The sequence below is a fragment of the Passer domesticus genome, chromosome 17, assembly GCF_036417665.1.
Source record: "Passer domesticus isolate bPasDom1 chromosome 17, bPasDom1.hap1, whole genome shotgun sequence".
In the NCBI taxonomy this organism is placed as follows: Eukaryota; Metazoa; Chordata; class Aves; order Passeriformes; family Passeridae; genus Passer; species Passer domesticus.
Genome location: NC_087490.1, coordinates 3,841,166 through 3,864,800, shown reverse-complemented (window position 1 = coordinate 3,864,800; position 23,635 = coordinate 3,841,166). Strand labels below are relative to the sequence as shown.

Sequence of the window (23,635 nt, the reverse complement as noted above, 5' to 3'; positions counted from 1 at the left end):
TTGTACTCAATCTGACTGGATTTGTGAATGGTCTTTTTTTAAAGTTGCAGCTATTAGGCCTTAAAGCACCAGCATTTTACAGCAGTGGCATGAGGAACTGCCTCTATCTGCTTTGCTCCCAGTACACTGCTGGGGTAAGTCCCAAACCTGTCATTAGATCACACTCTTGTTAATTAAGATGCCTTTTTTCCAGCTCAAGAGGTGTGGGGTCACTTACCAGGGCAAGACTTTGCCCAGGAGCTTCACCCTGCCCCTCTCACAGGCGAGGCAGGATTGAGCTGTGGGTGCCTGCAGCTGACTGCTGCCCTGGTGAAGCACCTGGATAAACCCACCCGGGTTAGTGCCTGTGAACATGCCTGGGCTTTGTGAAGCCACTTATGCTACTGCTCAGGGAATGAGGAGTACTAAATGCTAAATATTGCCAGGGTTTGCTCTTGGGCAGCTGTGCCAGCTAGGATTCCCCAGCCCCAGAGCCAGGTGTGGGGCAGGAGGGGCAGGGGCACTCCAGAGAGAAGGAAGCCGTCATTTCACCATGCCAGTCAAGATAGGTATTTGTTTTATTTGGTTATTGTTCAACAACAAAGTTCAATACTTTCCCGGTGGAGCTTTGAACTGTCCCTCTGGTTCCCTCCCTTGTCAATAATAAAAAGGTAATGAAGAAAAATCCTGTACTTTTCGAGACCTAAAACCTCATTTATGCTAACAAGCTTCAATTGCAATTTAATGTTACAATATTTCTTCATGGGAGCGAGGAGGACTGAGGCGAGGCCCCTCCAGTGTCTGAGGATGGCTGTCCACAACCACCAGTAAAACAAAAAGCTAGTGTTGAAAAACGCACCGTTTACAATAAAAAAGTAGAAACCAATTCAATTCCCTTTTGTTACGAATATAAAGTTTCTTGTAAATATGTACAGTCCTTTGAGCTATTTCTATAGCAGGAAGCATTTCACAAACAAGACACAAGATATACACTTTCAGGACTCAACAAGCCCATTTCTGAGGTCTTGAAGATCTTCCATGAGATGCAAAGATTTAAAGACTGATCTCAGTGACCTTTCAAAATATTCAGACCAGGAGACATAAACTTTCAGCAAATTTCCTGCCAAATCATCTGACTGAAAATAACCCAACAGACAAGAGAACGGAATACAATATTCATGAAACTCGCCAAAGGACACTGACAAGGCATTGGAATTTTGATGGGCTTCTAGAACAGGTTAGCACAGGCTTGCAAGGGACTAGCAGAAGTTTAAGTGTGGTGCCAAGGGAAGATTGGATGCAGTTTTGCTCTTTCCAGTTGTAAAGAACATGGTTGTTCACTTAGAATGTTGCTATTGCAGAGTGAATGGTCAAAACCTGCTTTGAAAATCATTTGCTCTCTGCTTCATGTTCACAGCAAAAGAGAATAGGAAGCAATAAAAGGCTCGAGGTCAGACACGGGGAAGCAAAGGTGTGTCAGCAACTGCCAAAGCTGCTCCCTGGGGGTGTCCTGTGCCAAGACACCGCATCTGATTGCACCACAAGCTACAGCTCACGGGAGGAGCCAGCCCGGGCTGCTCCCCCCGGGGGGCTGAGGCTGGCAGGACTCACTGCTGGAGAGACCATGTCCAGTGCTGAGAGGAGAACACAAGTGTGACTGTAATTCTTGTCATAGAATAAGGCTTGTTAACTCTTCGGTGCCAAATTTCCAGAGTAATTAACGGCTATTTTGCAGCGTAATCTAAAGGTTTCAGGTAATTTACAAGTGAGGTACAATACACTACTCAGCAAAGCAACCTAAAAGGAGAGAGCCAGTGATGGTGCAGCAGCATGCAGTGAACTGTCATGCAGAAGACCTGGATAAAGTCTTACAACCCAGTAGCTTATAGGTAATGCACTTTGTCTCAGGGCCGGGCAGGGGGTTGGTTAAAGCAGGGTTCTTCCCTCCCCATCAGAGCTGCTCTAAAGCGATTTTAGTGAGAACAAAATAACTTTCAGAAGTGGCAGGTGAACAGGCTAATCAGAAGATATTTTTCATGTGTTCTGTGGAGAACATCCAGCCACAGCTCCTAGTGAAAGACTCACTCACCTTGGCCCTTCTGTTTCCAGGCCATCAGGGGCTCCCAGCACATCTCAGAACTTTGACCAACTCTCTGTTAAGGGGTGCTAACCACAGTGATGACCTGGGGTAGGACACGAGTCCCATTTCCTGGATGAACTACTAGGGACTAAAGTGGATACAAAAAGTTCATGAACTGCTTGAAAGAGTAACAGTAGTACAAAGTGCAAAAACAGGAGTGCAGGAAAGTGCAGAGAAATTAACTGAGCTGCGAACGGTCTTGGAAAGCGTCACGGCTCCCGCTGCGGAGCGAGCTCTGGCCCAGGAGTGCTGTTTGGGAGCTGGGCTGCAGACAGATGGAGTGCATATACTCAGTATATTTCCTTTTTTTCCTGCAGGTCGAGACGAGTAACTTTGTCTAGCTGAGACTTACACTGAAGACTGGTCCCAGACCTGGCAGGGAAATAAAAGGACAAGTTACAAATCACAGGTGTTTCTCTTCCAGGCACGAGGTGGTGGGAGCAGTACATCCATCACCTGCTGCTGCCCCAGAGCCAGGGCTGCTGTCATCCACAAGCACTGACAAAGGCAGGCACTGCCAGCACCACTCTGAGCACAGCAGGCTCCCACGTTCCCTGCTCCAGACATTATTCCCCTCCAAATCCTCTATCACTTGCTAGTAAATGCATCTTTGCTTTCAGCCCATCCTAGGGTCAAGCAGCTTTTGCAATGCCAGAACCAGCCCAGAGCTGGTGGTCACAGGGCCAGTGCATGGCACCATGTGGGCTCTGCTCCAACAGAATTTGCGGAGCAGGGGGGTGAGATTTGATCTGCTCTTGTGCTTTCCAGTGCCACCAGCCCTTTTGCAGTACCTACAAGCCTTTCCCTGAGAGCAGACACTTCCTGCAGGCTCCTGCCTTACCTTATTGACTTGAGCAAGAGGAGTCCTGGCCCCGCTCACCGGCACCCTCCCCCGGCTGCTGTCCTCGAAGAGCCGGCCCGGGGAGCGCTCCCTGCGGGTGCTCAGCAGCCGCCCCGGCGACTTCTCCCTCTCCAGAGGCCTCCCCGGGGACTTGTCCCTGCGCAGCTCCGTGCGGCCCTCGCGGTACCGGTGGGGCGTGCTGGGCTCCCGCGGGTGGCCGGGCCCTTCCGGGGGCCCCGGGCTGGAGGCCACGCGCTTGGTGATGTGCTCGTTGTACGTGGGAGGGCCTCTCTTGTTCGGGCTGCTGTCATTCAAAAATAATTGACGCGAACCGCTGAGTGACAAAAACCTCCAGTCACATTTTCTTTTAGCAGAAATGTAACTTTTCCCCCAGCGCGCTTCGGGTGAGAAGCATCAGCCTCTCCCTGAGCCAAGACAGAAAATGCAGAGGTATTTTGGCAGCTGGAGTATCCATCACATGAGCCACGCTGGCAAAGTGCCTTAATGAATTGCCAGTGTAAGTCGTGTGTACAGAACAGGCCAGAGAACAACACCTTTCCATGCACTCCAGCCATTTCCTTTTCCATATAAAAATATACTAAAATTTTATATATATATATGTTTTCACAAAATTTTCTGTAGCTCAGGGATGTTCAGGCCAGGCTGGGATGAATGACAAGCCTCAATTTCTCAGTCTCCTGTGCACACAGTGGCACCATGAGCCTCAGTATTTAATTACCTGTATATCACATCACAACTTTCCAGCACTAATCTCCCTAAGGCAGACCGATTATTTGATAGAAAGGGGCTCTTGCTTTATATCTTGTTATAACCAAGCTGTGTTTAATGTCATATCAACAGTATCTGAGCTCAAAAAGCTTTGAAGCCAGAGCTCTATCACAACATCAAAGCAAACCAGCACAAGGTCACAAAGCATTTGTGGAGATTATCCCCATCTTCCTAGAGCTGATGTTTGTTTCCTTGTGGATGTTAAGCCATTAGTGACTCTATTCCAGCATAACAGTAACTGACTGTCACCAGGCTCTAAGAACAACAAGGGCATCCCACCACACCAGGGGAAAAGGCATCAGGAGGGAAGTTTGCTCCTGAGGCACCCAGGGACTGTAACACCCCAGCATTGTCACCGTGACTCCCGATGTCCCCGTACCTGCGCGTGGCAGAGGAGCCCCTGTGGTGCTGCTGCTGTGGCTGCTGCTCGTTGTTGGTCTCCTTCACCAGGTTGCCCTTACAGCAGATCACCCTCAGCTTGTCTTGGTAGGAGGAGGCCAAGTAGATTGCTCCTGAGGAGATTGCAGGCCCGAGGTACCGCGGGTTCGGGATCTCCAAGTGGGCTCGTGCCGGAGTTCTGGGGAAAAGTGCAGGAAAAAGTCTTTACAGTGGCAGCACAGTACCTTCCCCTGGCAAGTCCATATAGTCCTGCAAAGCAGGCTGTTCAAAGAGATGAAAAGAGAACCACTTACCCTAGAGAAGCTCGTGCCTGAATCTCGATCACTTCAAGGGAATTGAAGTGGGTCACGAACAGATAGGGCTCCCTGTAGGCTGGAGGAGCAGGGAAAACACAAATGCATTCTCTATTAAAAACTTCTAAAACACAACAGCAAGCACAAGAGAGGCTGACAGCCCCGTGGGAAAACTAAGGAATACATTTTATGTAATGACACAGACACCATCAGTAAAGGGGGAGATGCAAGTTTAAAGAATTGTTGCTTTGAAACTGTATCTCAAGGACTTTACTAACCAAAGTATCATGAAAAAGGCATTAAAACCAAACTATTAACTGAACAAAATCCCATTAAGCAGTGCAAAAGGCCTGAGGGAGCCATGCTGCCCTCATAGATTCTTCACTATTTCAGAAACTTAGAGCTTTGTTAAAAATTCCACTAGCCAGTTCAATCAGTGTCAGACCAGGAACATTAAGGAAATGGAACTTCTGTTTAGTTTTCCTTGAATTGCTTATATTTCAGAGGGTTTGCCATCTGGATTTAGAATGAGCTTAAATGGTGGGAAAAAGCTCCATAGTTTCTGGAAGAATTGAGAAAGGAAAAGGAGACAGAGTGCAGAGTACCCATTCCACAAGGAGGTTTCCTGGTTCCAACAATCTCCACAATCCAAGGGGCTGTCCCTCAACACCTACCAAAGGCCAAGGGCAAGCGGTTCCATTTCAGGTCGTCTGTCCTACTGCGTCTTCCATAGGAATCCACAAAGACACCAAACTCTGCCAAGAGAAGTCACATCAGGTCATGAGCATCTGCCTGAGTTTTATTCATTTCTTTCTGGAGGGACAAATGCAGTTGTTGCTAGGCTTTTTATCAGGGACCTCTTGCAAATCCCAGATTGCCATGAATGACTCTAAATGCCATGGAACTGGTTGGATGTAGGAATACTGCCAGGCCAAAAGGTGCTGTGATTCCATGTCTCTGTTCCAGCTAAACTCAGGTCATTATTTAATCTACAGTCGGGCAGGTGATGACATTCCTACCATTACTCACCCAAAATTACTGCTAGAGGGCTTTAGAAGGTTTGTTCATTCCCATACAAGAGGGCAACAAGAGCAGCTATAGAAAAAAATAACACCCTCTCTTATTTAATCACCAAAAGGTTAAAAAGTCTCATCTGTCTGCATGGAAACCAGACAAAGCCCAAGTCTGAGAGCCCCTGAACATCTTATCAGGGTAATCAAGCACCTGTTTGCACTTCACACACTGCCTGCAGTCCTTCCCTCAGGCACAGAACTCTTGTGCAAAAACTGATCCACCAGGCATGGAGAACTTTTAAACCAAAGCAGGTTGTCCAAAATTCAACAGCATTTGGGTACCTTCTGCAGGTCAGAGAACAGGAATAGTGCAACTCCTGCACAAGCATCCACCACTTACCATGGAAACACAGCAGATACTCCTCCCTCTGCCCTGCTGGGTTCACTTGGATGATACTGACTGGGAAACTGTTGGTAGAAGCAGCAAACACAGCAGAGGCCAAAGTGTGGTCATTTTTATCCAAAAACTCTGCAAAGAGAATGGAGAAAGACACTTTGATTTGCACCAACTTTTTTCAAAACTATAAAATTAAATTAAGTGGCTGTGGAGCCACTTGGAGCATTTCTCAGGAATTATCTCCTACCCTCCAGCGTGTACTGCTTCATCTCAATTTCATAGAACTTGTTGGTTCCAATGATGATGCTGTAAGTGGTCAAATGGATGCAGCTGCAAGGCTCAGAGGTTTCAATCTCCTGGAAAAAAGGATAGCATGGAGAGATATTAGTCCCCTGTACCAGCTTACAGGTAACACTGAGTCTGGAAAGTTGTATATTGCTACATTTATCTTTACAAAAGGGAGAGGTAGCAACCTCAAAGACCCTAGCAGTCTCTCAAAAGCATGTGAACAAAAACTCTTGCTAGAAGAAAGTTTTGTTTTGTTGGAAGTGATGCTTGAATGTAGATTGCATATCAACTTGCCTCTGGAGAGATTATCTTCCTTTTGGAAGAATACACTGTTCTGGAAGATATTCTGCTCTGCAGCTCCATTTTCTGGAGCAGCAGTGAGCATCTCCCTTGTAGGTCACAGCCAATCTTCCTTCCTGCCTTCTTTGTACATAACAGAGAGATGTTGTCCACCAAACCTGCCTTGTGACTGAAGAGCTGGGATGCTCTGCAGGTTGGCATGACACAATGCACAGATTCCCAGATCTTCTGAGGACAAGATTCCTTACATAAATCCTACTTTATCTGGAAATTTTGTTGGCAGAAAAGAAAAGCATATTCTGGGCTTGCTGCCATCTTGTTAGGATCTAAATTCAGTTGTCTGGATTAGTGGAGATAAGGAAAACCTGCCCTCTAAAACATGCCTTTGCATGATGTGCATGTAAGCCCTCGTCAGAGGAAGGGCTGCAGCCCCTCAGTGCTCCCTGCTGTGAGCAGGAGTTGGTATCAGCTGCAATGCCTGGAGACATTCCAGGTGTGCTGGCATCCATCTGTGCCCAGATTTCCACCAGTCATGCCTTTCCTCCTGAGGAGGCCAGATCTGCATGGCTGTGCCCACTGCCTCCCTGCAGCAGCCTCAGCCACACTGGAAAATGAACTGGTGCCTGCAAAGTCACCTGCAGAACCCCCCAGGGAGGTGCACTTTGGAACATCCTTTCATTTGTGCATAGGAGAGAACATGAGTTTCTGGCTGCCAGATCTTTTAAGGCAGGTGGTGTTTAAACTTTTTGTCCTGAGGAGAGATCTCTGAGGGTATGATTACAGCTCAGCCCAATATCTCAAAAAAATCACAGTTCTGTTCTGCATCTCTCCAAAAATGCCAACTCTTATTAAAGGAAATTACTGCCTACTCCACTTTGAGTCAGTGCACAGTGCAATTTGTTATCATTTTAGCTGGCAAACAAATTTTCTCATGCACACAGAAAGGTTTTGGATGTTTGCTCCAAAGCAAAGGCTTACAGCACTGTGTGAATTAACCTCAACTACAGCAGGGAGTTACTGAACTCACCTTTCTGATACAGAACTTGCTCAAGCTCTCGTTGTATCGCAGAACCACCACTTTGCTGGGCATGGCTGCACAGATACAAAGACTGTTCTCAACCTGTAAGGAAGATAACAAGCACAGTTCAGGACAGCAATAAAATAAATTCTATTGCTGAGCGTGTGAAATGGATCTGAGAACCTCTTGCCACAAAAAGAACTTTGCAGAGATAAGCAAGTACATTTTATTAATAGGGTAATTATTGTGAATTCATGAAATAATGAAAAGCCTCTTCACATTCTCAAAAAAGAACGTGAATTTAAATGGCTTCTATGATTTCTTTTATGCTTGAAAGACGTTAATAAAATATGAGAAGGTTTTGCACAGAAAAGGGATTGACAAATTGAAATAGGTTAGGTCTACATTTTAACCCCTGAAACTTATCTTGAGCATCACTTTGAAATGCGTGGTGCTCAGTTTGTCACCAAAATAGTCCACAGAAATAATTGTTAATGAGAATTTTTGCTGTGGTTAAATGCTCCATAGTAAAACCAGTAATCTGTGTAAATGTTTAGAATTAAAGTGACACAAACACCTAAGGAAATTTACTAGCCTGGAAGCATGACATTCAAGGACAAAGACTGGACAGAATTCATTAATTACAAACCTCAAAACTGCAGTCAATAGTGAGGGGGCAGTAGTACCATGCTATGCTGGATTTCTTACTATCTAGCAGTTTAAGCTATACCACCATGGCATCCTGACTGAATTGATCCACATTAGCAGCAAATCCCCCATTCTGTCCCCAGCTCAGCCTCTCTTCAGCCCATACATTCTTCTTATTTGAAGAAAAATGTTCAGAGCAAGAACATAGACCTTGGTTGTGTTGCCAGGGGTGTAAAGATGCTGATGTGTTAAAATTAAACTCAGAGCAGTCTAAGGGGTGGTCTGGGGGCACGAGGGAGCTGTGACTTACTTTGCCAGCAGCAAAAAGGTGACATCCTTTGACAGCCTCAAAGACATTTGGTGAGACATCAGGCTGGGCTGGGAGGTGAGACTGGGCTAGGGACTGCTTCACTTTCTTTACATCAACAAGACACAGAGCCCTTTCTTCTCCTGGAAACAAAAACAGGGTGCATTTCATCAAGGGAGAACTCCCTATTCACTACAAAATCTTACCTAAGCAGCAGCTCATTGTTACAGGCTGTTACTGTGGAAACAGTCACAAAGTACCATGCAAAATTCATTCCATGTCATTCCTATTCAAACTGAAACAGAAAACTTAGAAAATCCCAACCCTACAACAGGCAGTAAATCCACCAGGAGAACAACCATTCCCTGCGTGGATTATTATGTGTGGCTGAAGTCTAGCAGAACACAGTAATTGTGGCCTCATTAAGACATTATTCAAAATTAGCCAGGAAGTTTTATTTTGCCCTTCAGAACTTCTTCAAGTACAAGATGTTTTAATTACTCTGTGCCAACAGAGCTGGCAAGGGAATTCCAAGAACTGCCCTAATGAATTGCACTGCAGCCCAAGGCCAATTCCTCTCAGAAGTCCAGTGACAGACTAACACAGCCTTCTCATTATGTATGAGATTTGCTTTGTTCTCTACTACCCTGGCACAAATAAACCATGGACATCTTAAACCCTTACCAGGAAAAAACCACAAAACTAGCAGAACAGGAAATAATTTGTTTTTCATTCCCTGCAAATGTCATATAGACACTTGATAATTTAGGCTTTCAGACAAAGATACAGCCTAGTGTTCAGCATGCCTACATCCGTGTGGGAAGGATTATCTCTGGAAAACCACAGATGGAAAGATTAAAGCTGGTGTTCCTTTCGTAAAGAAATCTTAAATCATGACAGGAGTCCCAGCTTTGTTATAGGGCAAGAGAGGGTAAGAGTTGGCCCTATGCCTCAGTGATCACATAGTGGTCCCCAAATAGTTAATTACATTTAAAATTTTATGCAATAATTAGGAAGAGATGTTCACTCATTAGCTCAACACTTGTTAAATTGAACTTTAAATGACAACTGACCTCTAACCTGGAAATGTTTTGTCTCTGTTCCCTCCCTCAGCTCTGAAATCAGTGTCTTGTGGAGGTTTAACTGAGTGCTCATTCACATAATCCCTTAGCAGCCAGCCTCACACAGGACTGTGTTAACCACAGCAAGGCATTCCTGCCAATTTGCTGATTAAAACACCAGACAAAAGCCTGGAACAAATCCAAAGGCAAGCAGGACCTGGCAGCACAGAGCCACTGCAGGGCCAGTGGGGACACACAGCCTGTACCTGCTATCATGAGTAGCTTCTCCAGGTCCTTGATGAGGTGAATTTGGAAGACAGCTCCCATTCCTGGGATGTGCGTTAAGGAATTCTTCAGAACATTCAGGGCATAGAGACCTTCTTCTGCACCCACCAGCACTACCTACAACAGGGGAAAAAATAGCACTACGTGAGGAGAACAAGGAATGCTCCAACAGCAACTGGGGTGATACTCTTTAGCAATGAAGAGAAAAATCAAACCCACAAACAAGTGTATAATTACACATATTGCAATCAAGATGCCATTTCCCTGAATCAATTATCCACTACTGAGAAAGTCCAAGTGCACATGACCATTACCTGGTCACTGAAGGGCATTGTGCAATTTATATCCAAACGATCTTCACCCTCCAGCTTCAGCAGGGAGTTCCCCAGCAGTTTCTGTAAATGACAAAAAGATTTTTTTCTTGTTGAGTTAATCTTCATCTCTTTATCAGTGAGTATTTTAACAATGTTAGGTTATCATTTCAGACAGGCAAAGAGATTGGCACAGATTTCTTTTTCTCAGAAAGCTAAAAGTTTCAGGGATGCCTCCTACAAAAGAATTAGTAAACTTTTATCTACCTTAGACACAGTAAGGCAAACTGATCAGAATTATCCTAAATTCAGGCAGAACCTATTGTTGTCTCTATCCTTTCCATTTTCCCCAACCTCCTACAACAGAGCAGTGGAATTTTCCAAGGGGAAGAATTAAAGAAAAGTATAAATGTTGGTGGGAGCATGTTTTTTTCTCAGATACAAAAGAAATGTGAGCCTGAGGAAAAAAGAGTATTTCCTGCAGTCAGATATTCCCTACCTCCAGAGCTAATTCTCTTATGCAATGCCACAGAATCCAACCTTTCTTTGCCAGAAAATAGAGTTATCAGTGTGACAGTGTGAGAAAGGCTATCCAAAACCTAAACAAATCTATTTAACCTCTTATTAGGAATAAAACAAAATAAAAAGCACACACCCACACACACCTCCCCCCAGCAAGAAACATAAAACCTCTGACTCTCTAAGAATGGGAAGGGAGGGAGTTTTTGCTTCTTTTAAGGTTTGCTCCTTCCATGTGGTGCCTTATGAGACTGGATTTAAAGCATGTCCTAACTGCTCTTCCTTCCTCTGCTGGAATTACAGAGATATTTTGGGATTCTCTTACTACACTCCCCAAGTTTAAAGAAGGGTATTGTAATACACAGCAGCAGTCTCACAGAGTACTGGCTCCTGGGGCTCAAATCATAAGGCAGAAGCAATAACTTACCTTCAGTTAAACCTCAGTATGTCAAATACCGAAAAAATATTTTTCAAAACTCTGCTCCCTCCCAGAATATTTTATTATTAAATGAAACTTTTATACTCACAGCATCAGCCTCAGCTTTTTCTCTGGAAACTCTCCCACCTGCCACTATTGATTCCAGTGCTGTGACCCAGCGCTGTTTGTCAGGGAAGCTGGGTGCTAACAGGTAGAGTGTTCTACCAGGCCAGCAAGTGGTGTGTGGATGAGACTCCAATTTTAGGATATATGGCACATCTGAGATGTTATATAGATAGAATAAGACTTAGATTAGTTTTTGGAATATTGTCAGTGGACTTAAAATCAACACCTTTCAGCCTCATTGGAGAGAAGTTGTATTTATCATGACGTACCATGGCAATTTACACATTGGTTTCTCCTTTACAGGTCCTGCACAGGCTAGCTACTTACACCTAAATACTAGCTGGATGTATGTAATCCATACATACAAGGCCGTCTTTAACTCAACAAAAATAATTTCTTGCCTTTTATTCAAAACAGAAAGAAATTCCATTGTGGGAAAAAAACCAAAACAAAACCAGCCACTTGACTAAAGTTTTCCCTGTACTGATTAACAAAAATCTGTAAAAACTGGTTATGAAACCTTTGTTTTTAACAGTCTGTATCCTTTAATGTAACAGTCAAGACATACAGAATCTTATCCATCAGTTCTATTCAGTACATACAAATCAACACATCAACATTTTTTCATAATAAGAGACTGTATACACTCCACAGCATTTCTAAGTTAATGGCTTTGTGGTCAGAGCACAATGGTGGCAGAAGTTATGATACATCACAGTTAATAGAGAAGAAATTTAAATAAAGCGAGTGTTTATGCTACAGATCTCTTAAGATTTACTTCCATTTGTGTTGATGACTATATTAACCACAGTTCTACCACGACAGAAGCAACAGCCTGGGTGTAACTAGATCTGGAGTGCTGAGCTACTCCCCTAATTCAGATGGAGGTAAATTACAGCATTACACAATGAAAGCTCGAGGGAGAAAATTCTGTTCAGCCAAACAAGGCTAACTGATGGCAAGGCAGATGAAATCCATTTGACCTCATCTATGTAAGATTCTCACCTGTCTTTGCTGTATTGGTAAGCTCAGTAGCTCCTACAGCTCCATGAACAGTTACATCACCATCAGGAAGGCAGAGCTCAAATTCCTCCAGAGGCCTCTGTCCAGCTGCAGGAGAATGGGGAGACAGATTAGGGACAGACAAAAAGGCAGCAAGAAAATAACTGTGATAGCAAAAGGAAGTGGATACACACTGGACGTTTTCACAGTTGGACTATTATGACATGCCAGCCAATAAAATTGCTAAGAGAGAAAAAAAAATGTTGCTTTTTCACTGAAGATTTAGCTAAATTTGGTACACCCATAGGAAACAGTAATAATCTTTAAGCCTCTCAACCCACCAAACAATATCTTAAGATTAAAAAATATATTCTTGCTAGAAATTCTCAGTTACCTTCTCTTGCTTCTGCATCATAAATGAGCACTTTGGTTCCTTCCAGGACAATATACTTCCTGTCCCAGCCCTGTTGCCCACGTTTATTGTTCCTGAGGAAAATAAGCACAAAGCTGTGTTGGACTTTCTGCTTGGACTCTATATAAAGCAAGCATGCAACTCCTATAAAAGAGCAATTCCAGTGGTAGCAATTGTAATTATAGTGGTGGTAATTGTAATGCCCACGTAATGGGCCTGTACCAAAGATCTCATTGTAAGAGCCAGGGTAATATCAGGCCAAATACTTCAGCACCTGACATGGCACCAAGACTCCTGGTTATACCTTGGCACTTTCATCCACCCCTCGAGACGCAGACTGGTGCTTGGCTCCTTCAGCTGCAGGCCAGGGGAATTCATCTTATCCCGGCAGAACGCTTCCGAGAAGTGTGTGGCATATTCTGCTGGCAGCCCACAAGTAGCTGGCAAGCAAGTTGAGCATTTTGGGTGACACATCACCTGGCATTCTGACAAGAGGACAGGGAAAAACTTCTGTTAAATGACAAAAAAATAAACCCAATCATGACACAGCTGCCTCAACTTCTAACACACAAATCCCATCTTCTCCAAGGTTCCCTTCCACTCCAAACCATGATGTTTTCTCAATGTTTGCACCAAGCAGTTTCAGAGTCTCCACGCTGTCATTTCCTCCCTGCTCTAGGTGGCTGATGCCTCTCCTCCCCCCGAGCTGGGCTGTGTTTTGCCCTTACCCAGACACTTGGAGGCCTGCCTGCCGAAGTGCACGGTGTCCAGGCACACGGCGCACTTGGTGGCCCTCATGTTGAGCCCCACGTTGAAGCGGTGCGGGATGTTGTGGTGCATTCGCTCCTTCAGGCGCCGGCTGTACTCTGCAAGGGACACGGCTCATCAGCAGGCTGAAAACTAACTCAGTAAAGAGATGGCAGTGACAGAGGTAGGAGAGGAGGAGCTGAGCAGGAGCCTACCCTCAGGCGTGGAGGATTCCTTGCGGCGGCTGGAGGGGGGAGCCAGCAGACTGATGGGCGTGGGCTGGTGCTCCGGGGAGCGCACTATGGCAGACATGATGATCTGCTGCCTGGCTGTGGCCGGGGTGGAGGGGTGAGGGTGGTCGGATATTTTCCGATGAGCAGCTACAGACAAGACAAATGTCCCTGGTTAATGTGACCAACGTGGCACTCAGGTTCCTAGCAGGGCACAGTGTGACCAGTCTGCAGTTACAGCCCACAGAATCAAGTGCAGCTTTATTGTAACATCACAGCACTGGTAATAGTTAAACAACATGTGTTATTGCTAGAGTGGCACACAATTAAAGGCACATTTTCAGACCGAGAATGTGTGCCTCCTTCCAGATTCACCTTTTCTGTTAGCCCCTACCTTCTTCACGAGCAGATCTGAGTTCAATGCGTGTTTTCTGTAGAGCTTCCTCCAGCTCAGCAGAACGAGCCTTCTCCTTCTCCAGTGCCACTTTCAGCTCATTGTATTGCAGGGGAACCTGTGTGGGTAAAGAAGGGTCCTCTTTCCGCCGACTAAACAGGCCCTAGCAACAGAAACACACAGACAACTCCTAACTCCTAGCAAGAGATGGCTTAACCTAGGCAAAGTGACACTAGCTAGTGGCAGTCCGGCCAGAGGGCCTAATGGCAATTCTGTTATGTGTAAGGATGGATTTTAGTTCATATTGGCACTGGAGAGAAAAATGTCAAGATATGGATTAACTTAAAGAGGGATGTACATTACCTGTTAGTACTCACACCTGGAGTCTCCAAAAGCATCTAAACAGAGGATCTCAAAATACGTGGTTAAAATTAAATTACTTCATTCAAAATGACAGAGCAGCTTCTGACAAAGTTGTGACACAAGTCACCTGACTGCTCCATCCTATGCTGTGACTACAGGACTCTTGATACATGATAGGTTTGTACACATATGCATTAAAAAAAATATTAAAAATTATACTCAGCATTAAAAAAACATGCTTAAAATTCTGTATTCCTACAGCCTCACTGAGGTGTAGCTATTGGGTTGTAACCTAAGTGTTTTATAACAACCTAAGTTGTTGAATAACAAAATACCAGAAAAACCACAAAGAACACATTCTGCCTAGTAAAATTTGTGTTCACCAACTCAGGATGGTCTTAAATGAGGACAACATTTTGTTACACAAAGAAAGATAAAACAGAATATTAAGAATACACAGCACATAACTAACTACAAAACCATTTAGTTCCATGCCTCTCAAACCTTCTTCACCCACCTTTTTCTTTTTTGCTGGTTGGTCCATCTTTGCCTGCAGGAAATCAATGAGTTTAGTTTGCTGAGAAATAGTGCCCTCCATTTTCACTTTTTCATGGGAATAGAGAACCTGTGAATCACACACAGATGCAAGAAATTTCACCTTAACACAAGAAACAAACAACTCAATAGCAAAACAGAGCTAAAAAATACCATGAAGAAAGTGTCACACACAAACTGTAAATCACATCCTAAAGCATCACAAGGAATGAGGCAAAACACTGCCCTGCTTCATCACCCTCACCTGAATGTTTTCCAGCTGATATTCCAGGTCACTTCTCTCAGTCTTCAGAAGATCTGCTCGGTCCAGGGCCTCTTGCAGACCTTGAGTCAGGCGGAAGATGTGATTCTTCTGCAGATCCATTTGCTGCTGCAGCTTTGCCTGCTGTTGGAAGGAAGACAAAGGCCAGGGTTTGGGGTTTGTTGTCTTTTTGCTTGTAAGTAAAAGCTATTAAATGTTGTCACTCCTTGTAAAATAATGATAATTGCAGAATTTATTAATAAACACACAATTCTTCAAAAGCTGGAAAATTACAATACTCTAGAAGATTCCTTTCCTTTCAGAATGCATTGTGACTAAACAAGCATTTCTGTGTATTCATATTAATCTGTAGCAGCACCATTTTCTCAAGCTCTCTGTACAACCACCAGAAGCCTTTATAAAGTACTTTATAAGAATAAATTAAAACCATAATCTTTAGTATAAACCAGGACAGTCACAGTCACATGAGATAAGGAAAATAATGGCCAGCTGTTTACATCTTTGTCTCCAATTAACACCAGTGGAAGGCACATGACAAAATACTCCTACTTCATTTAGGATTTACACTTTCTTGACAAGAAAGTCCCTGACTAGGAAAACCATGAATGTAACCAATGCTACAAAGTAAGAGCAAGAAATCTTTCCTGGTGATGCACAAAGAAGTGGGCAGGCAACCTGTTCAGTACCTCAAGAATACCAGGAGGCTCTAAATGCTCTAATTGTCCCTAAAATCCTCTTCTGGAGCCTCTACCCCCACCACCTAGAACTGGTTGCCTGCATTCAATTAGTCCCTGATATGGGGCAGGTGTGTGACCTTGGATCCAAATCCTGTGACCCAAATCATTGCTGAAGAGCTGTGAGAGAAGCCTCACCTGTGGCCTCCAGGTGTGCACCCCCCGCATGCTGGCTCCAGAGCTGGTTTTAAGCTCTGGCCCTTGCCCCTGGCCTGGTCAGAGCTGAGCCTAGGCACAGACTGGCCTTTCAGGCCTGACCTAGAACCTGCCTTGTGACTAGGGGCTTCTGTAATGATCCCTGGTACCTTCAGCAAATCTGCCCTGGTCCTCTTGTTCAGGTGCTGTGGGTCTGAGCCTGCAGGCTGCACGGTCCTGTCCTTGCCTGGCACGCTGTCCCCCTTGGCTGCCAGCTCCCCTGGCCCTGAGGAGCAGCTCACTTTTAGTGCTCCCTGACATGGCCACACTCTGCAAACTTCTAAGTGAAAACAACTCTCCCAACTTGATTATCTCCCCAGTTATGTAGAAGAAGGATGGATGTTTAACTCTTATTCACACAAGCTCCCCTCCTCAAGATGTGGAACCTTCTGAAGTTCTACCATGAATCTCCAAGGTTACCTCCTCCAGAAGCCTCTGCTTGAGCTCCCTTTCTGTCTCAAGCTTCTGCTGTAAACTGCGGGCGTTCATCTCCAGCATGGCGTGCTTCTTCTCCAGGTCATTGAGCTGGGAAAGAGGGTCAGAACAACATTGAACACTAATAAATATAGTTCCAGAGTCTTAAAATCTGACTTCACCGAGCACATGCTGAAGAAAAATGATACAATTAGCCTTTGGTTGCTGGGGAAAATCCAGCCAAAAGACATTTTGGCTTGTTCAAATGCGGATACCAAATTATTGAAGGACTTCATTCCAGGCATCATAGGCTGCTTTAGTCTTTTTCAAAGAAAATCTGAGGTCTTTGGCTTGAAGATACAATTCTATTCTATGCCCTTCAGTCTTTTTAACTTGTCTCTATAACATCTTGAAAAAAAGCTGCTCAAGGCCACACTTCTAAAAGTAATATCAGTGGAAAAGTATTTCATCTAATTATGAAAGTCCAGGATTGAAAGTTACTTACCTTATCAGAAAGGCTCTCTGCTTTGAGTTTTTGTTCCTTGAGTGCTTGCTGCAGGGCCAGAATCTCTGCCTTGTGTTCCTTGACAGCCAGTTCTACCACCTGGCGAGACTCAGTAATACGCTGATCTGCTCTCACTCTGCATTAAAATGGAAAATAATGTTACCTAACTCCTTGACCTCTCCCTAGCAGGCAGTGCCATCAATAACTTTTTCAGGGGTTGCCTCAAATTCAAGATGTTACATTAAAAAGCCAGACTGTTTGCTGCAACACTTTTATATTATATAATCCTGTTCCTGTCCTTGCTAGAACTACAGCCTTAAAAATTTCAAGACCCCACATGAACAGTCAGGAGCAAAGACTATTTTTTTCCATAAAATAAAATAGAAGATAATAAATCAAGACATTTTATAAATTACAATGATAAATACCACTCCCCTTGAATCGTTCACTTGCAAAGAAACAAAAGGAACAATATCAGTGATGACTACTAACTAATAAACCATTTTTAGAACTACCTCAAGATTTTATATTTAGCTCCAACTCCCATATTCTATGCTAAATATAATTTTTGTACTAGCTTCTATAGAGAGTTTTTATAAAAGTTAATAAAAGGGAAGGAAGGGAGAGAGACCTGCTCTGTTTCTCAGTATCCAGCATCCTCTGCAGCTCTCTAACTCGACATTCAAACTGGGACTTCTCATCCCCTAGAACATTTCTCCACGCTTCCCACTGGCGCTCTTTCTCCAGGAGTTCATCATTCAGGGCCTCCAAGTCCATTACTTGCTCTTCCAGCATCGTACATGTTGTCTTCAAGGCCTCCATAGTCTAAAAATAAATCCTCCTATCAATTCTCACATCCCACATCAAGCGTGCACTTTCAGCTTCAGCCGTAGCAATTCGATTACAGTACATGCAAATCAGCAGCCAGCAGGAGCTGGGAAATCACAGCCCATTTATTTCAAGGCTCCTGTACATTCACTTGTGATCCCTGATAATGTCAGGTCGATCTCATTATGAACATTGAGATTTCCAGGGCCACAAAATTAAAATGAGTAATTCTAAATGACAATGCCTTCAGAAGTGCAGGACTGCTAAATAAAATTGTGTCAAAACATGATGGGAGATACCAAAAATTTCCATTCACTCAACTGCCCTGGGAAGGAAGGCTTAAATGCCACTGCTCCCAGAAGCACCATCACTTCTTATGCGTTTCCAGATGTAGAAGGAATTTTTTCCAGCTGCCAGCAAGAGCTCCTGAGCAGACCTAGAGAGGCTTACTTGTTTCTGGCTGGTGAGCTGCATCTCCCTCTCGGTGATCTCTCGGCGGAGGTGATCGACCTCGCTCCGCAGCTGCACCACCTCGTCGTTGGCCCCCGAGGCCTCATCCAGTTGTTTGGACAGGAAGAAGTTCTGGTTGTTCAGCTCTGCATTGTCTTCAGTGAGCTGGTTCAGCTGCTCTTCCAAATCTGAAATCACCTAGAAAGAAAAATAAATTACGTGTGAGTAAGCACAGGTTTTTGAAATCATCCATCCTTCTTCTATATAACAGGGGAGATTAATCAATTCACACTGAATTATTTATTGCCAAGCTTTTACATTTTTTCTAATTCAAAAAAAAGGGCAGCATTATAGTGGTAGGTATTTTTTCATAATAATGAACTTGGATTAGGAGTAGAGTTTTGTGTCTTAGAGAAAATAGCTTTTTTTAAGAAATCTGGTTCAGAGCATAAATATGCTGCAATGTAATTTATTATTTGAGAGACCTGTCATAGTTAAAGCACTGGATTGGGAACCAGGAGTTCTGGCTGGATTCTCAGCTCTGCTGCTGACTTACAGTGACCTTTTTGTGCCTCAGTCTCCCCTAAGTGCAATGAGGCTAATCACTCTCAGAAAGGCTTTCAAAGTGTGGCACTGAAGAAAACAGACCAAGAGGAGCAGTGGAGGCAGGGCAACCTGATGGATATTCCTGGGAATTGCTTATATTATTATTTGTAACACTGGGTAGAACCAGGAAAGGCAGAAAAACGTTCAGAAATACATTCTATCAAAGTAACAGCATTATGGATGGCAGCTGGGTACACAGGAGGGAAGAAACCAGTGTGGTAACACAATATGGAAAATCAGTGAAAAGCAAAAACTCAACAAGGCCTTTGCCAAAGTGGCAGCATCCATTTGTTCAGCCAGCACTAACTAAAAGCTTTCAACCACAGTCCCCTCCAACTGAAAGACGAATATAAACAACAGTGGGCCATTTTCACAGTTGGTTTTATGAATGAAAGGCCTGAACACTGGGTGGATGAATTTGTACCTCCTCTAACTCAAAACCAGAGTCACCATAACAGAAGAGAAAGAAATCTCAGTAATCTTGAAATCAGCTTAATAAAAAGAATTTCAGAAACTGGTAAACTCTATACAATTCACATTCAATTCTTAAAAATATGTTCTAGAGGCTCTTTTGCCTGGATGTCAAAGAAAAGTGAATAAGATACTTCATTAAATGGGAAAAAATAAAATCTCAGAGCACAGTTGGCTACGCATTTAAATGTAAATGTTCCAATTTCCTACACAAGCCAAGGACTTAAATATCTAAAGCAGTAGAGGATAGAGCACACAGCTCTTCTCAGCTCTCTGGAAAGATGACAACCACTTCTTTTTGAAGAATCTGTAATGCATATTTTGGCAGCCTTTTACCATGCCTCTCCTAGACCTAAATTAACAGTATTTGGTTTTTAAACTGTGAGCAGAAAAAGTCCAACAGCCATTACTCCCTGCTGGGTGAAGGGGAGTTCCTGCCACCCATATGTTCAGGGTCAAATCAAGATGATTCAGACTTCAAAACACAACATTTCTGAAGAAATCTGATCATGTGCTTGTTTCTGAGCACTCTCACTGCCCTATTCAAAACACACATCTTCCCCTGCATTGTTTGCACCAAGCTTTCAGAGGGGGCAGCCTGTGTTGTAAAGACATGTTAGTGCCTATATTGCTACAGAAATAAGAACTTAGATTTGTTTATACAAACAAAAAGGAGCAAAAGAGCATTTGCTTTTACAGTGTTTTACCTACTGCTCTTACATCAGCTGAGATCTCTACTAAATGTCAAATCAGAAACTCACTTTTTTCCCATTTGTTTTAATTTTATGTTTAACCACACCATGTATCTAGGCAGTCTCAAGATATATTTTATACATTCATGTTTTTTTCCACATCTAATTTATATACTAGTACAAGTAATTTCTATTAAAAAAATTAAGCTAGTTTTGAAATACAAGAAAATTGAGATGAGGGAAAGACAAAATGGATAAAGTAATATGCAGAGTTAATATGTCCAACTACTTAATCAATTATTAAAACTGGCTGTATTTCAAGTTGATTTTATTCCTTAAGGGCTGGAAGTTGAGCTCCCATTTTCTTTTATTCTGGGTTCTGAGATTTTGATTTCTTTCCCTGAATACAACTAAAATTAAACCAGATCATATTATATTTCACTGCTACATTTTATCTAGTAGGCTATTTCTGGAAAACTTCAGACAAATTACAAAGCAGTTAACAAAGAAGGGTTCCAGAAGGTGTGACATGATCTCTTTCATTCTTCTAACAGTGTATTTATTGACAATTCTAAAACAACTTGGCTTAAATTCCAACCGTATTACATTACCTAGATAATGTAATCTAGATAGATATAATTTTTTTTAACAGGAGAAAATGTTCCTCTTGGTACAATCTTCCATTTTTCACGGGGAAGAGGAATGTTTGTTACCACATCCAATAGCTACCTAACAGATATGTATAACCCAACAGGATTAGAGAGTTTATTAACACTAAAAGCCTAAAAAGTAATGGGTAATGCTGACACAGGAAAATAGGATTTAGTGTGATATAAATGCCTGTCCTGGGGATCAAAAAAGAAAACACAGATTAAAAAACCCCACATTTAGTTGGAAATATTGTCTGGGGCATACATACAACCTATACCAACTCTTTCCTGTACCTGGAAAGAGTTAATAGCTTTAGATATTTTCCTTTTCAGTTAAGGAAATCCCCAGGCAAAAAAAAAAAAAGCCCCAAAAACCCCAAACAAACCAACCAGCCCTGAGCTATTCTGAGGTAAATGTGAAGTATATTAAAGGAATGTCAGTAAGAAAATTATATTATATCCTTTAGAAACGTATAATATAATTAGCAAAATCTTCACATTTTAAGTTTATAAATTCACCAAACACTTGAAACCTTGGAAAAGCAATTCTAGACAATCTAGACAACCACTGTATCTGTGCCACTGCATCACCACTCAGAGCAACTGGAATTTTCTCCTCTATTTATGCACATCTTCACCACAACTAATCCATAAACCAGAGATATCATCTAACTACACAGATTGTTCACTGCACACCACATCTAAGCACACAGCTAATCTTTATCCTGATGCAGAGGACTGTAGCTCATTTTTAAATATTGCAGAGCAACCCTAGCATAGCAGCTCTTCAGCAGAAGGGGTCATATCCAGCATAATTCCCTCCCCACTGAATAATGTGAGGAAAGCAAAGTATTCCTCTGGTGAGGCTGAGCAGATTCCCAGCTGTTACCCCTGGTCCTACAAACCTCTCCAGCCATGGATTAAATCAAATATCAGAGCAACAAACAGTCAGGGCCATGATGATTTGGTTTGCATACCAGATAAAATGCACTAAATTTAATCCATATGCTCCACATATCAAAACCACAGGCACAATAATGAGGAAAAGGAGAAAAATAAGGAGGTTTAGTTATATACTAGTAACTGCAGCTTGCAAACTTCTCCATACCCTATTCCTTCAGAAAGGTGTTTCAGTTCTCACATGCCATCAACAAACATGCAGGAAAATGTTAGGACACAGCAAGGGAAGATGTTGTGGGATGCTATCAGCAGTGTCTTATTTGGAGTTTAATCTAATTCCAGACTAATAGTGTTGCTTTATCCATTTCCACTCCTCCCATCCCCACTAATCTTTACCAGAAAGCTACCTGTCAGAAGTAAATAGGAAACAAGAAAAAGCTGTCTCTCAGCCCCAAATTATTGTGAGGAGGAAGTGAGAGCAGACAGACTCCTTTTGTCTTCACCTACTGTCTGAGACAAAGCTTTTCAGGCAGAGAAATCCCAGCACTGGGAGGCTCAGGCTCTCAAACAGGGCTGCAGACAGATTGTATCTCTACCTGCTCCATCAATACCTGACAATTAATCCCTCACTTTCCTCCCCTCTCCAGCCAGACAACATCTGTGCCTTGAAACACACCCTAAACATGGATCTCAGTCTCCAAAAACTCTTCATGGTTTATTTTGAGGGACACTGCCCAGACTGCATTCCTCTCCTCCCCACAGCAAGCCAGGACTAAAACACCCAGTCCCTGTGGTCCTGTCCTAGGTCCCAGGAGATGAGCTGCCTCTCCCAAACAGGAGCCTCTTCCTCAGATGTTGATGATGATGCTATCCACAGTGAAGTCTCATTAATCTCTCACAGCAATGCCTTAGAAGTCTCTGGTTTTTTTATCAGGCTACGAAAAAATACAAAACTCCATTTCTGCCTGTAACTGGTATCTGCCATCATATTTTGTGTGAAATGGGAATCAAGGACAACCCCCATTCCACCCAACAGGAATTTTACTCAAAAAAAATTTTAACAAAGCCATGTAAAGGTTTTTGCCTGGGTCTTAGCCTTGTCACAGTGGGCAATATTCCTTTACTCTGAAACACAATTTAGCATCAAAGTAACATCTCTGAGAATTATTTTGGAAACTCACAAGAACACAACTTATGTCAACTTATGGAGCAAATGTGGAATCAGAATCTTGGACTGAATTCAGCAGGAATTCACACATAACTTAAATTATACCTGTCTGATGTGCTTGCAGATTTAATGCCTCAGTATCCAACCTCTTGCACAAGTGCAGATCAAGCCTGTTAATGTTTAAGACTGGAACACAAGATGATGACAAAAGAAACTCAAGAAGGGAAGATAAATCTTTTTTTTTTATTAGGGAAAACTTGAATAAATGGAAATGCAATATCCAATCAGGAATAAGAAATGCCACTCATTGCTAGAGTAAAAGCAACAGGCTGTACCTGAAAAACCCAGATGATTCAGATGGGTTCTCTGGATTTTTACTAAGCTGAGTGCAAGGCTTTTATAGGACTATTTCCTGCTAAATATTTTAAAGACTTTACTTCCTGCTTAATGGAAGTTTCCTTTTGGAAACAATTATATTATTATTTAGATAACTTAATTGTATTTTTAAGATCAAACATGCTGATGATCTCAGAACAAGCCACAATTTGGAGATATCTAGAAACAACTGACAAATGTGTAAATTTTCCTCTTTAAGAATGCCTTTTATTTCTAGATCTTGCTTTGATTGCCTGGAAAATACTTTTAACACTCAAATGGGCCATTCATTTCACAGAATAAATGTAGAGAACTTGTTCTTCTCCCTCAACAGATTTGCTGGATGAGCTATCATTGTGAGAAGGTTGTGATAAGATATGACTCTGTGTGTGTGTGTGTGTGTGTGTTCAGCAGGTACCACAAGTTACAATTTTTGTTGTAATTACATATCCTATTATTTCTTGCTCAACTGAGTGACAGAAAGCATGAAAAAGGAGAACCTAAAAATGCCTCCTTGGTCAGAGACCTCAGCAAAAGGATGACCAAGCAT

At 42.8% G+C, this 23,635-nt stretch overlaps 1 protein-coding gene across 16 annotated transcripts in view; it reads right to left on the bottom strand.

Moving 5' to 3' along the window:
• Window positions 1-539: 539 nt before the first annotated feature.
• The window catches only part of CIT (citron rho-interacting serine/threonine kinase), a 68,269-nt gene continuing 45,173 nt past the window's right edge, over window positions 540-23,635 (bottom strand). For 9 of the 16 annotated variants that reach the window (XM_064392811.1, XM_064392823.1, XM_064392818.1 and 6 more), the window contains 24 exons: window positions 18,224-18,421; window positions 17,577-17,770; window positions 16,946-17,081; window positions 16,447-16,551; window positions 15,080-15,220; window positions 14,798-14,905; window positions 13,918-14,080; window positions 13,509-13,673; window positions 13,275-13,412; window positions 12,851-13,031; window positions 12,529-12,620; window positions 12,138-12,242; window positions 11,116-11,285; window positions 10,073-10,153; window positions 9,740-9,875; window positions 8,416-8,555; window positions 7,467-7,559; window positions 6,099-6,207; window positions 5,855-5,983; window positions 5,116-5,196; window positions 4,442-4,520; window positions 4,129-4,326; window positions 2,961-3,294; window positions 540-2,491 (listed from right to left, as the gene is read on the bottom strand). In XM_064392811.1, coding sequence (XP_064248881.1) covers window positions 2,468-2,491; window positions 2,961-3,294; window positions 4,129-4,326; window positions 4,442-4,520; window positions 5,116-5,196; window positions 5,855-5,983; window positions 6,099-6,207; window positions 7,467-7,559; window positions 8,416-8,555; window positions 9,740-9,875; window positions 10,073-10,153; window positions 11,116-11,285; window positions 12,138-12,242; window positions 12,529-12,620; window positions 12,851-13,031; window positions 13,275-13,412; window positions 13,509-13,673; window positions 13,918-14,080; window positions 14,798-14,905; window positions 15,080-15,220; window positions 16,447-16,551; window positions 16,946-17,081; window positions 17,577-17,770; window positions 18,224-18,421 — 3,300 coding nt within the window. In that variant the 3' untranslated portion in view covers window positions 540-2,467. The remainder of the gene's footprint in view (window positions 2,492-2,960; window positions 3,295-4,128; window positions 4,327-4,441; window positions 4,521-5,115; window positions 5,197-5,854; window positions 5,984-6,098; window positions 6,208-7,466; window positions 7,560-8,415; window positions 8,556-9,739; window positions 9,876-10,072; window positions 10,154-11,115; window positions 11,286-12,137; window positions 12,243-12,528; window positions 12,621-12,850; window positions 13,032-13,274; window positions 13,413-13,508; window positions 13,674-13,917; window positions 14,081-14,797; window positions 14,906-15,079; window positions 15,221-16,446; window positions 16,552-16,945; window positions 17,082-17,576; window positions 17,771-18,223; window positions 18,422-23,635) is intronic. The other 7 variants (XM_064392813.1, XM_064392815.1, XM_064392814.1 and 4 more) reach the window with 5 other exon arrangements.